At 39.9% G+C, this 12,344-nt stretch overlaps 1 protein-coding gene across 33 annotated transcripts in view; it reads left to right on the top strand.

The window, feature by feature from the left end:
- The window catches only part of PBRM1 (polybromo 1), a 149,618-nt gene that overhangs the window by 67,332 nt on the left and 69,942 nt on the right, over nt 1–12,344 (top strand). For all 33 annotated transcript variants that reach the window (XM_032290133.1, XM_032290135.1, XM_032290114.1 and 30 more), the window contains 3 exons: nt 2,330–2,606; nt 4,128–4,233; nt 10,727–11,369. In XM_032290133.1, coding sequence (XP_032146024.1) covers nt 2,330–2,606; nt 4,128–4,233; nt 10,727–11,369 — 1,026 coding nt within the window. The remainder of the gene's footprint in view (nt 1–2,329; nt 2,607–4,127; nt 4,234–10,726; nt 11,370–12,344) is intronic.

The raw sequence follows: 12,344 nt of genomic DNA, 5'->3' as shown, positions 1-12,344 counted from the left end.
TGTATTATCCACCTGCCAAAGACTTAGAATGAGAGAACTCTTCCTGTCACATCATTGTCCCAGGATGTCTCCTTGGAGAAGGAGTTTCTGCTAGATAAAACGTCTAGATTGCCATTATCTAACAAACTTATTTAATACAAAAAAATAGTGAGGGGAGAAAATGGCAGGAATTGTCCATAGTCTACAATGAACAGGAAATAAGCAGTCAGAGTGAAGATACAAGTTATGAGGATGATCCCAGTTCTATTAGGAAACAGTCTTTTGTCTGTTTCTTTCCTAATTAAACACTTTGTTTGCCTTAGGTTCCATGATACTAGGAAGATAGGCATTTCTGAGAAGCTTAAAAATCTTAAAGATAGGCCAGGCGTGGTGGCTCATGCCTGTAATCCCAGAACTTTGGGAGGCAAAGGGGGCGGATCACATGAGGTCAGGAGTTCTATTGAGGTCAGGAGGTCACTAGACTGGCCAACATGGTAAAACCCTGTCTTTACTAAAAATACAAAAAATTAGCCTGGCGTGGTGGCAGGTGCCTGTAGTCCCAACTGCTTGGGAGGCTAAGGCAGGAGAATCCCTTGAACTGGGGAGGTGGAAGTTGCAGTGAGTCAAGATCATGCCACTGTACTCCAGCCTGAGTGACAGAGCTAGACTCTGTCTAAAAAAAAAAAAAAATCTTAAGGATAGATAGTTATTTTCTCAAATGTTAATTCTTTATTTTTCTTTCTGTGTTTTAAACAAGTATATTCTGAACCTTGGAGAATACACTTTGGCTTCTTTGTGACCCAGCAGTAGTGCAAGTAGTCAGCAGACTGGACCAGAAGACCTATACAGCCACATAGTTTGCTTGAAGAATGAACTTTCTTCTACCTACAGGATAGGAAACAGATAAAAAATACTTACCTTTAAGTACAGTTGGCCCTCTGTATTCATGGCTTCCACATCCAGGGGTTCAACCAACTACAGCTAGAAAAAAATTTTTTAATCGTATCTTTACTGTACATGTACAAACTTTTTTTCTTATGTCCTAAGCAGTACAATATAACAAAACAACCATATTGCATTTATAATGTATTAGGTATTATAAGTAACCTAGAGATGATTTAAAGTATACAAGAGGATGTGCATATGTTGTTTGCAAATACTACACCATTTTATATCAGGGACTTGAGCATCTGTGTATTTTGGTATCCAAGGGAGATCTTGAAACCAATTCCCCATGAATACCAAGGGATGACTGTACTGTATATGTAGGATCTTAGTGAATGTTTTTTTTAATAGAAATTAAGTCGTAAGTCATTTCTTGTTATTGCTTACTTGACTGTTCGCTTGGAGACTGCTGGTTAGTCTGACTAGAATTTCTTTATCTATGTAGAAATTATCTGTTTCCTGACTATATAAGAACAGTTAACCAGAAGTCATATCGGAAGAGCATCTCTTCTAATTTACTAGGAAGCTCACCTTGGGCAAGTCATTTACCCTCTCAGAGCCAATTTTTTCAACAATTAAGAGATAAGACCATCTGCTCTCTTGGAGCCCATTTGAACTCTGGATCTAATCTATAGTCCTTTATGCTTTGTTCTGCACTGCTCAAATCAGTTTCTTAGCATCACAGCTGACTGAAGAAATTTGGAGAACAAGACAGGGATTCATGCTCAAGGATAAAAATTTTACTCTAGAAAACTCAGATGAACCTTACCACTTACTCTTTAAAGTAGGTTGGAATTGTGGAATAATGCTGATGGAGAGAGCAAGGACGACCCTGACAGAAAGGCTCATACCCACTGTAAAGACACTAGTCTGGCAGACAGTCTCCTTTTGTTTTCAGACAACCAAAATATACAAGTGTTCTGGAGTACTTGTCTTAAGAGATGAAACACTTCTCTTTCTAGGTTTTTTATTTTGTTTTGTTTTTGTGCTCAAAAGTGAGGATATTGCTAACAATAGGGAATTGCTAGTTTTATTGTACCTTTCCTCTACTCTTTGTTAAACAAAAAATATATTTCAGTTGGTTATATAATTTCATTTTCTTTTGGTATCAGAGAGGATCTTTGTTTCCAACATTGCATTTCATGAAATATCTATATAAAGTTTTTTTGGTATTCATTTGCTGCTCCTGCCAGGATCACTATATTTTAACTATTTTTGAAATTTTTCTAATATTTGCTTATAGCTTCCAGCATGTTTAGTGTGTTTGTAGCATATGTAATAAATAAATTGTAATCATTATAAAGCACCTGTCCACAAATAGTTTGTTTCATTTTATGGTTGTCCTTATATTAAGAAAACTGAACCTATCCTCATTTTTCCCTTTTTCTACCTTCCTCCTCAACAGTAAAAAGAACATAAGAAAGCAGCGAATGAAAATCTTATTCAATGTTGTTCTTGAAGCTCGAGAGCCAGGTTCAGGCAGAAGACTTTGTGACCTATTTATGGTTAAACCATCCAAAAAGGACTATCCTGATTATTATAAAATCATCTTGGAGCCAATGGACTTGAAAATAATTGAGCATAACATCCGTAATGACAAATATGCAGGTGAAGAGGGAATGATAGAAGACATGAAGCTGATGTTCCGGAATGCCAGGCACTACAACGAGGAGGGCTCCCAGGTGAGGGGCAGGGTCCTGAAGTAGGCACGTTTTGGGGGAGGGAGGTGCTTGTAAAATAATGCATTTTGAGAGACCAGCTCTAGAAGCTTAATGTAGATTATTATTTTTGGTGACTAGGTTAATACTTTGATTTTTCTTCATTGTTTAAAATCAGAGGCAGTACATTATAAAGGTTAAAAGTTCCTACTTTGTAATCTGACATCCTAGATTTGAATTTCATTCTGCCAACCTCTATGTAAGTAATTTATCCTTCCTGAAGCTCAGTTTCTTCATCTATAAATTAGGATTAATAATAGTACTTGCATTAGGGTTGTTGTAGGCTTTAAAAGAGATAATGTATACTGAGCATTTAGCAGAGTGCCTGTTACTGAATAAGCACTGAAAGGTAAACCAATAGCATTAAAATCTTTCATCATCATCGTTATTTCTATCCTCAACAACCATACTTCTCCAAAGACAACCTGTATAGAAAATGGTATAATTATATAAAAACCAACATGATAGTCTCATAAATGCACCTCTAAATAATTGATTTAATTTATTTTACTATGAAGCATCTTGTTTAGTTCTTTATCAGCATAACTAAGTTACAGCCTTCCTTCTTTGAAACATTTTCTATTTGATATCTTTTTATCCACTTTACAGCTCCCAGAAATAACATAAATTTTTCCAGTCATTTGTTTCCCTCTGCAGTTACATTTGATTATAAAATAAAGTATGCATTGAGGACGCTTATAGATCCAAAAAAATGGTTCTATCTTAGGGATTTACACAGTCCTCAGTGTCATTGGCCAGTGTATCACTTGTCTATCACTGGTAGAAGAAAAAGCCACCTTTAAGACAGGTGGCCAAACAAGAGAGGTCACTTATTCCCTCAGCTCCTCTGCTTTGGTGGGTGGCCAATGGAGGACATAGCCTCTGCTGGGGAGGTAAGAGGAGGGAGCTTATGATCCCGTCTCTACTAAAAGGTCATAAGGTGAGTAACCTTGTTCTTGACTACATATTACTACTCTTGGCTCAGTCCTCAGAGAGAGATCCCTAAGCAAGGATAATTTTTTTTTTTTTATAGATTAAGCCTCAGACTGTGAACTCAGATTTGGGATTTAAGATATTGAGATATTGCTCTCCAACTATCAGATATTTTTAGTCTCTAATTTCCATTGGGCTAAGTCTGCTACTTTGAGTGTCCAGTGGAAAATAAAGGTTTTTGAAGAAAACAACACATGTAAATGTGTTTCAAGACTTCTATTAAAACTTGCAGTAATTCTACTACAGTGGTTCTCAAACATTAACATGCATGTCTGCGCATTAGAATCACCCAGGAAGCTTAAAAATAAACCAGTTAAGGCCTAGGCTTTCCTACAAATACAGTGATTTTATTGCTCTGTTGTGAGCCTGTTTTTGGTTTTCTTTAAGCGCCCAACTATCCTAAATTGTCTTTTTAAAACTTCTTTATGGATGCATTTTATACCTTAATACAAAGTTTTTAGAAAATAATTTAAATATATGTTTGGAATGTAGGTATACAATGATGCACATATCCTGGAGAAGTTACTCAAGGAGAAAAGGAAAGAGCTGGGCCCACTACCAGATGATGATGACATGGCTTCTCCCAAACTCAAGCTGAGTAAGGCAGCCTCACACTTTTTTATTTAGTTTAGCCTATCAAGGAGAGATGCTGATTTTTCTGAAATAATATTTAATTAAATGATTAATATATTTGAACTCACTGTACTCCAACATGGAGTCTCTTTCTTCTTGTCAGGCACTCTTGTGTACTGTACTTTAAGTAGCTAAGCTGTGACAGGCATGTGGGGTGTAAAATATGTTAGAGGTTTTGCTTACTTTCTTAAATGCAGTGGACATTTTGTAACTTTTAAATAGTAAGAATAGATTTTTTCTCTACCTATAGTGCTTTAAGAGTATAGTAGCAGATTTTCTTTTCTTGTTATGAGTGTCTGACAATTACTAGAATTAAAAATGAATCCCAGCAGTTCCAACTGGACAGAATTTGAGGACTTTGAATTTGAGATGTCTAGCTACTGCACTATACTCAGATGTCATTTGAGTGTAGTCCGTGGCTGGTTGTTTTATTAAAAGTTGTAAGGGAAGGCCAGGGACAGTGACTCATGCGTGTAATCCCAGCACTTTGAGAGCCTGAGGTGGGCAGATCACTTGAGGTCAGGAGTTCAAGACCAGCCTGGCCAACATGGTAAATCCCCATCTCTACTAGAAATACAAAAATAAGCTGGGTATGGTGGCACACAACTGTAATCCCAGCTACTCGGGAGGCTGAGGCAAGAGAATTGCTTGAACCCAGGAGGCAGAGGTTGCAGTAAGCCAAGATCACACCACTGCACTCCAGCATGGATGACTGTCTCAAAAAGAAAGAAAAGAGAAAAAGATTGGAAGAGAAGACAGCAAATGTCATTAATACCATTAGATAATGGTTACTGCCTTCTTTAAAATATGTAAATAAAATAGATACCAAGCAATTTGGATAATGATATTCATTAGAGGAATATTTGCTGAAAGAGGGGATAACAAACACACTAGCTTTTGGTTTGTGTTTTTGTTTTGAGAGAGTCTTGTTCTGTCACCCAGGCTAGAGTGCAGTGGCATGATCTTTACTCACTGCAACCTTGGCCTCCCAGGTTCAAGTGATCCTTTCCCTCAGCCTCCCAAGTAACTGGGACTACAGGTGTACGCTAGCATGCCCAGCTAATTTTTTTGTATTTTTAGTAGAAATGGAGTTTCACCGTGTTGGCCAGCTGCTCTCAAAACTCCTGACCACAAGTCATCTTCCTGCCTCAGTCTCCCAAAGTACTGGGAATACAGGCGTGAGCCACCCCACCTGGCCCAGACGAGCTTTTTTTTTTTTTAACTGAAATGACTATAAATTAAATTTGATATTAGATTTAGATTTGGGTATGATTTACTGCTAAGTGATGAATCCTTTTTTTTCAAATGGAGTCTTGCTCTATCACCAGGCTGGAGTGCAGTGGCATGACCTCGGCCCACTGCAACCTCCGCCTCTCGGTTCAAGCGATTCCCCCGCCTCAACCTCCCAAGTAGCTGGGACTACAGGCACATGCCACCATGCCCAGCTAATTTTTTGTATTTTAGTAGAGACAGAGTTTCACCATGTTGGCCAGGATGGTCTCAATCTCCTGACCCAGTGATCCACCAGCCTTGGCCTCCCAAAGTGCTGGGATTACAGGTGTGAGCCACTGCATCTGGCCAAATCCTTCTTGTTAAGGCATTTATCTTTTCATGGAACTGTAAAAGCATACAGAAGGTTTGCAGAAATGTAAAACTTCATTCCGCTTTATAGGAACACAATACGTTTTAACTAGAATTGATTTCATAAGAGACTAATAAGTTTAACAATGACTATATAAATACACATTTAAATAAATAAATTCACATAGGCATTTTTCAAAGTTCTGGATAAAAGAGCTTTTTATTTATTTTTTAGTTTTTTTGAGACGGAGTGCCACTCTGTTGCCTAGGCTGGAGTGCACTGGCAAGATCTCAGCTCACTGCAATCTCCACCTCCTGGGTCAGGCGATTCTTCTGCCTCAGCCTGCGGAGTAGCTAGGACTATAGGTGTGTACACCACGCCCAGCTAATTTTTTTTGTATTTTTAGTAGAGACAAGGCTTTACCATCTTGATCAGGCTGATCTCGAACTCGTGACCTTGTGATCCACCCACCTTGGCCTCCCAAAGTGCTAATATTACAGGCGCGAGCCATTGTGCCCAGCCAAAAGGGCTTTTTAATGTGGAATGTTAATTTCCTTTTTTATTTCTTCTGTTTGTTTTAAATTAATAGAGTCAGGGTCTCCTGTATTGACCAGGCTGGCCCTGAACTCCTGGGCTCAAGTGATCCTCGTGCCTGTGCCTTCTAAAGTGTTAGGATTACAGGTGTGAGCCATCATGCCTGGCCTCCTTTTTATTTCTCTATGTTTTTTAATGAAAAAGTTCAAACATATATAAATGTAAAGTACAGCAGCCATGGGCGTTGGCTCACTTCTGTAATTCCAGCACTTTGGAAGGCCAAGGCAGAAGGATCACTTCAGCCCAGGAGTTTGAGACCAGCCTGGGCAACATAGGGAGACCTTGTCTCTACAAAAAAATATAACAAATTAGCCAGGCATGATGGCACATGTATGTGCCTGTGGCCCTAGCTACTTGGGAGGCTGAAGTGGGAGGATTGCTTGAGCCTGGGAGTCAAGGCTGCAGTGAACCCTGATCATGCCACTTTACTCCAGCATGGGCAACAGAGCTAGACCCTGCCTCCAAAAATAAAAGAATAGTACAATGAACCCCTGTATATACTTACTACTGATTATTTGTCAAAATCGTGACACACTTATTTCCTATCCCCTTTTTCCTAAATTATTTTGAAACAAATCCAACCATGTCATTTTACTTCTACATAGTTCAGTATGCATCTCTAATATATGCAGATATCTGCCACTTTGTCTTTGAGGATAAAACAAATGAAAATAAAATAAAATATGCAGACTTTTCATAAATAACATTGAAGTAATTGTCACACCTAACAAAATTAACAGTAGTTTCTTGGTTTCATCTAATACATGATAAATTGTCAAGTTCTACTGATTGTCTCACAAATATATTTTTATAGTTGATTAGTTGATTACTTCAAATCAGGCTCTCATTAAGTTCTATTTAATACATTTGATTTTTATACTTTTTTTTTTCTTTTTGAGACAGAGTCTCACTCTGTTGCCCAGGCTGGAGTGCAGTGGTGCAATCTTGGCTCACTGCAACCTCCACCTCCCGGGTTCAAGTGATTATCTTGCCTCAGACTCCTGAGTATCTGGGACTACAGGTGCTCGCTACCACACCCAGCTAATTTTTGTATTTTTAGTAGAGACAGGGTTTCACCATGTTGGCCAGGCTGGTCTCGAACTCCTGACCTCAAATGATCCGCCTGCCGTGGCCTCCCAAAGTACTGGGATTACGGGTGTGAATCACTGTGCCCAGTCAATTATTATACTTTTTTTTTATTTTTGAGATGGAGTCTCACTCTGTTGCCCAGGCTGGAGTGCCATGGTGTGACCTCAGCTCACTGCAGACTCTGCCTCCCAGGTTCCAGCTATTCTGCCCCCCATCCTCCTAGGTAGCTGGGACTACAGGCACGTGCCACCACGCCCAGCTAATGTTTTTTGTATTTTTAGTAGACATGGGGTTTCACCATGTTGTGTGGGCTGTTCTCAAACTCCTGACCTCAAGTGATCTGCCCGCCTCGGCCTCCCAAACTGCTAGGATTACAGGCGTGAGCCCCTGGGCCTGGCCAATTATTATATTCTTAAACTCATGATCTAGAGCAGTCTCCTTCCTTTTCTTTCCACATGCCAAACTCATTGAAGAAATCAGGTTACTTTTCTGGACAGCGTCCTAAGTTCTAGCTTAGACAGGCTTGCTTCCTTGTGATGTCTGTAACTTTTTTCTTTGTTTCACTTATTTCTTATAAATGCAAGTTAACTTTGAAGGTGTGATTAGATTAAGTTTCAGCTTGGTGGTACTTATGATACTTCATAAGGGGTTCACTGCCGTTATGTTGTATCATGTCTTGAGGTAGTGTCTGGTTAAAGTAGAATCTAGATAAAGTCCACATATTACAACTGACTGATACTCCTTTTTTTTTTTTTTTTTTTTTGAGACAGAGTCTTGCTCTGTCACCCAGGCTGGAGTCAGTGGCACGATCTCGGCTCACTACAACCTCCGCCTCCTGGGTTCAAACGATTCTCCTGCCTCAGCCTCCCGAGTAGCTGGGAATACAGGCACGCGCCACCACGCCTGGCTAATTTTTTTTTTTGTATTTTTAGTGGAGACAGGATTTCATCATATTGGCCAGGCTGGTCTCTAACTCCTGACCTTGTGATCTGCCCACCTCAACCTCCCAAAGTGCTTGGATTACAGGCATTAGCCACTGTGCCCGGCCCAATACTAACTCCCCTCCACATCTCACTTTTTCTACCCCTTACCATTTATCTGTTGAAGAAATTAGGTTTGTGCTGTAGTTTCCCATAGTCTGGGTTTTGCTAATTGCATTCGTGTGTGTGTGTGTGTGTGTGTGTGTGTGTGTGTGTGTGTGTGTGTGTTCGTGTGTGTGTGTTCGTGTGTGTGTGTGTGTGTGTGTTTTTTTTCTGGAGACAGAGTCTTACTCTTGTCACCCAGGCTGGAGTGTAGTGGCACAATCTCAGCTCATTGCCACCTCCACCTCCCAACTGAGGCAGTCCCCCACTTCAGCCTTTCGAGTAGCTGGGACTACAGATACATGGCAAAACCGTCTTTACTAAAAATACAAAAAAAATGAGCTGGACTACGCCACCACATCCAGCTCATTTTTTTGTATTTTTAGTAAAGACGATTTTGCCATGTTGCCAGACTGGGGTCAAGCAATCCACCCACCTTGGCCCCCCACAGGGCTGGTATTACAGGCGTGAGCCACCGCGCCCGGCCCACTATGTTGTACTTTAATGTGTACCTCTGTCCTTTGTATCTCCTATAAATTGGTAGTTGGAGCCAGAGGCTTGATCAGATTTAGGTCTGATCCCCTGTCTTCTCCCTTTGGCAGAAAAAGTGACTTCGTAGGTAATATACGGTCTTCCATCAGGTACATGTGAAATCTCTTTATGTCTTTCTGTTAACAGGTGTTGTTGCGTACTTCATTAATTATTCATGAAAAGGATGTAAAATTATGATAGTTTTTAATTTTATTTCTTACTTATTAGCTGGAATACTTCTATATAGAGGAACTTTGCCTTATCTAATATTTGATTACCCAGTGGTACAGTGTTGTCAGTGTGTCTTGCTTTTTGAAAGGATAAAAAGCTTATTTTTGTTTTGTTTTCCCCTTTATTTACAAGTTTTCAAAATAATGCATTGGTTTACTAACATCCTTCAATATTTACCCACTTTGTTGTTCGTTTTTATGTATTATTAAGCACTACCAGACTTAAACATATAACTGAATTATAATTGAAGTTATTGTCCTTATTGATACTCAGGCTGGTTCCTATATTCTTTCTTTTTTTTTTTTTTTTTTTTTTTTTTTTTTTTTTTTTTTTTCGATTTCATTTTTTTTTCTTTTTTTGTTTCCTTGAAACAGGGTCTTGCTCTGTCGCTCAGGCTGGAGTGTAATGATGCGATGTCAGTTCACTGCAACCTCCACTGCCTGGGTTCCAGCAATTCTCCTGTCTCAGCCTCCCAAGTAGCTGGGATTACATGTGCCCACCCCTATGCCCAGCTAATTTTTTGTACTTTTAATAGAGACGGGGTTTTGCCATGTTGGCCAGGCTGGCTGAACTCCTGACCTCAGATGATCCACCCACCTCAGCCTCCCAAATTGCTGGGATTACAGGTGTGAGCCACCATGCCCAGCCAGTTCCCATATTCTTTTGACACGAAGTCGTGGTAAGAAGTCATTGAGATTCTTTACTGTCTAGTGTTTGAAGACATACCAGACTGGGAATCAGCCATTTGCCAAGGAGCCGTACCTTTTACATATTTCTACTAAAAGGTGAGGGCTTCTCAATATTAGTATTTGGAATTAGTATTTTAAACTCTAGTGTAGGCTGTACAGCTACCGAGGTAGTTACTGTTTCTAGGATTTTCAGTGGACAGAGCTAGGAGATTTGTGTGTGTGTGTGTGTGTGTTTGTTTATATTTAAAGATAAAATATATCATAAATTCATAGTGTTAACTTTCAATTGAGATTAAAGGCCTCAAGGTAATTAGTAATGTCTTATGTTTTAACATCTGTTATCTCTTATGTTGAAAGTCTCAATTCTCAGGGATACTAGAGGTGATAGAATGTCACATAGCTACTCATTTGCTTTATTCCTCCATATTCACAGCTTTCTCAACCTTACAGTACTTAGTCTCCCATGAAAAATATGATTACTGAAAACAGTTAAAAATTTTTTTTAGTTATTTTTTGTCTGCAGATTATATTTCACTATAGACATGCTAATTGCTGGGTTTTACAAATTACTTGGAATAGTCTCTTCTGGCTATGCTACCATCTATATGCAAATTTAGGTCCATTTAATTTATTCATTTAACATTAAATCTCTCTCTTTAGGTAGGAAGAGTGGCATTTCTCCCAAAAAATCAAAATACATGACTCCAATGCAGCAGAAACTCAATGAGGTCTATGAAGCTGTAAAGAACTATACTGATAAAAGGGGTCGCCGCCTCAGTGCCATATTTCTGAGGCTTCCCTCCAGATCTGAGTTGCCTGACTACTATCTGACTATTAAAAAGCCCATGGACATGGAAAAAATTCGAAGTCATATGATGGCAAACAAGTACCAAGATATTGACTCTATGGTTGAGGACTTCGTCATGATGTTTAATAATGCCTGTACATACAATGAGCCTGAGTCTTTGATCTACAAAGATGCTCTTGTCCTACACAAAGTCCTGCTTGAAACACGCAGAGACCTGGAGGGAGATGAGGATTCTCATGTCCCAAATGTGACTTTGCTGATTCAAGAGCTTATCCACAATCTTTTTGTGTCAGTCATGAGTCATCAGGATGATGAGGGAAGATGCTACAGTGATTCTTTAGCAGAAATTCCTGCTGTGGATCCCAACTTTCCTAACAAACCACCCCTTACGTTTGACATAATTAGGAAGAATGTTGAAAATAATCGCTATCGACGGCTTGATTTATTTCAAGAACATATGTTTGAAGTATTGGAAAGGGCAAGAAGGATGAATCGGTATGTTTTCAAAGCCATTTTCATTTTGAAGATGTGTGCTATTTAATACAAAACAGATGAAAGAATATTGCTTTGATATATTATGTCCACTTATGTACATGATTATAGTTGGTAGCATGCGATTCTGAATTCTGATTAGCCAGAATTTCTTTTTTTTTTTTTTTTTTTTGAGACGGAGTTTCACTCATGTTACCCAGGCTGGAGTGCAATGGCACGATCTCGGCTCACCTCAACCTCCGCCTCCTGGGTTCAGGCAATTCTCCTGCCTCAGCCTCCTGAGTAGCTGCGATTACAGGCACGCACCACCATGCCCAGCTAATTTTTTGTATTTTTAGTAGAGATGGGGTTTCACCATGTTGACCAGGATGGTCTCGATCTCTTGACCTCGTGATCCACCCACCTCGGCCTCCCAAAGTGCTGGGATTACAGGCTTGAGCCACCGTGCCCGGCCTTTTGGTTTTTGTTTTTTGGTTTTTTTAAAGATGGGGTTTTACCATGTTGGTCAGGCTGGTCTTGAACTCCCGACCTCAGGTGATCTACCCGCCTTGGCCTCCAAAGTGCTTGGATTACAGGCGTGAGCCACCATGCCTGGCCCCAGAACTTCTTAAGAGTAAGTATATTCTATGAGGAAGAGAAGACACACTACTAAGTCATCTAGATTATGGCCAATGAGGAGAAAGAGAAAATTGAAGATCTCTTGAAAAACATAAATTTAAAATACAGCCTGTTGGCCGGGCGCGGTGGCTCAAGCCTGTAATCCCAGCACTTTGGGAGGCCGAGGTGGGTGGATCACGAGGTCAAGAGATCGAGACCATCCAGGTCAACATGGTGAAACCCCGTCTCTACTAAAAATACAAAAAATTAGCTGGGCATGGTGGCGCGTGCCTGTAATCCCAGCTACTCAGGAGGCTGAGGCAGGAGAATTGCCTGAACCCAGGAGGCGGAGGTTGCGGTGAGCCGAGATCGCGCCATTGC

This window comes from Sapajus apella, unplaced genomic scaffold, assembly GCF_009761245.1.
Source record: "Sapajus apella isolate SASKATOON/1434 unplaced genomic scaffold, GSC_monkey_1.0 scaffold23, whole genome shotgun sequence".
Taxonomy (NCBI): Eukaryota; Metazoa; Chordata; class Mammalia; order Primates; family Cebidae; genus Sapajus; species Sapajus apella.
This window is presented reverse-complemented; position numbering and strand designations above follow the sequence as displayed.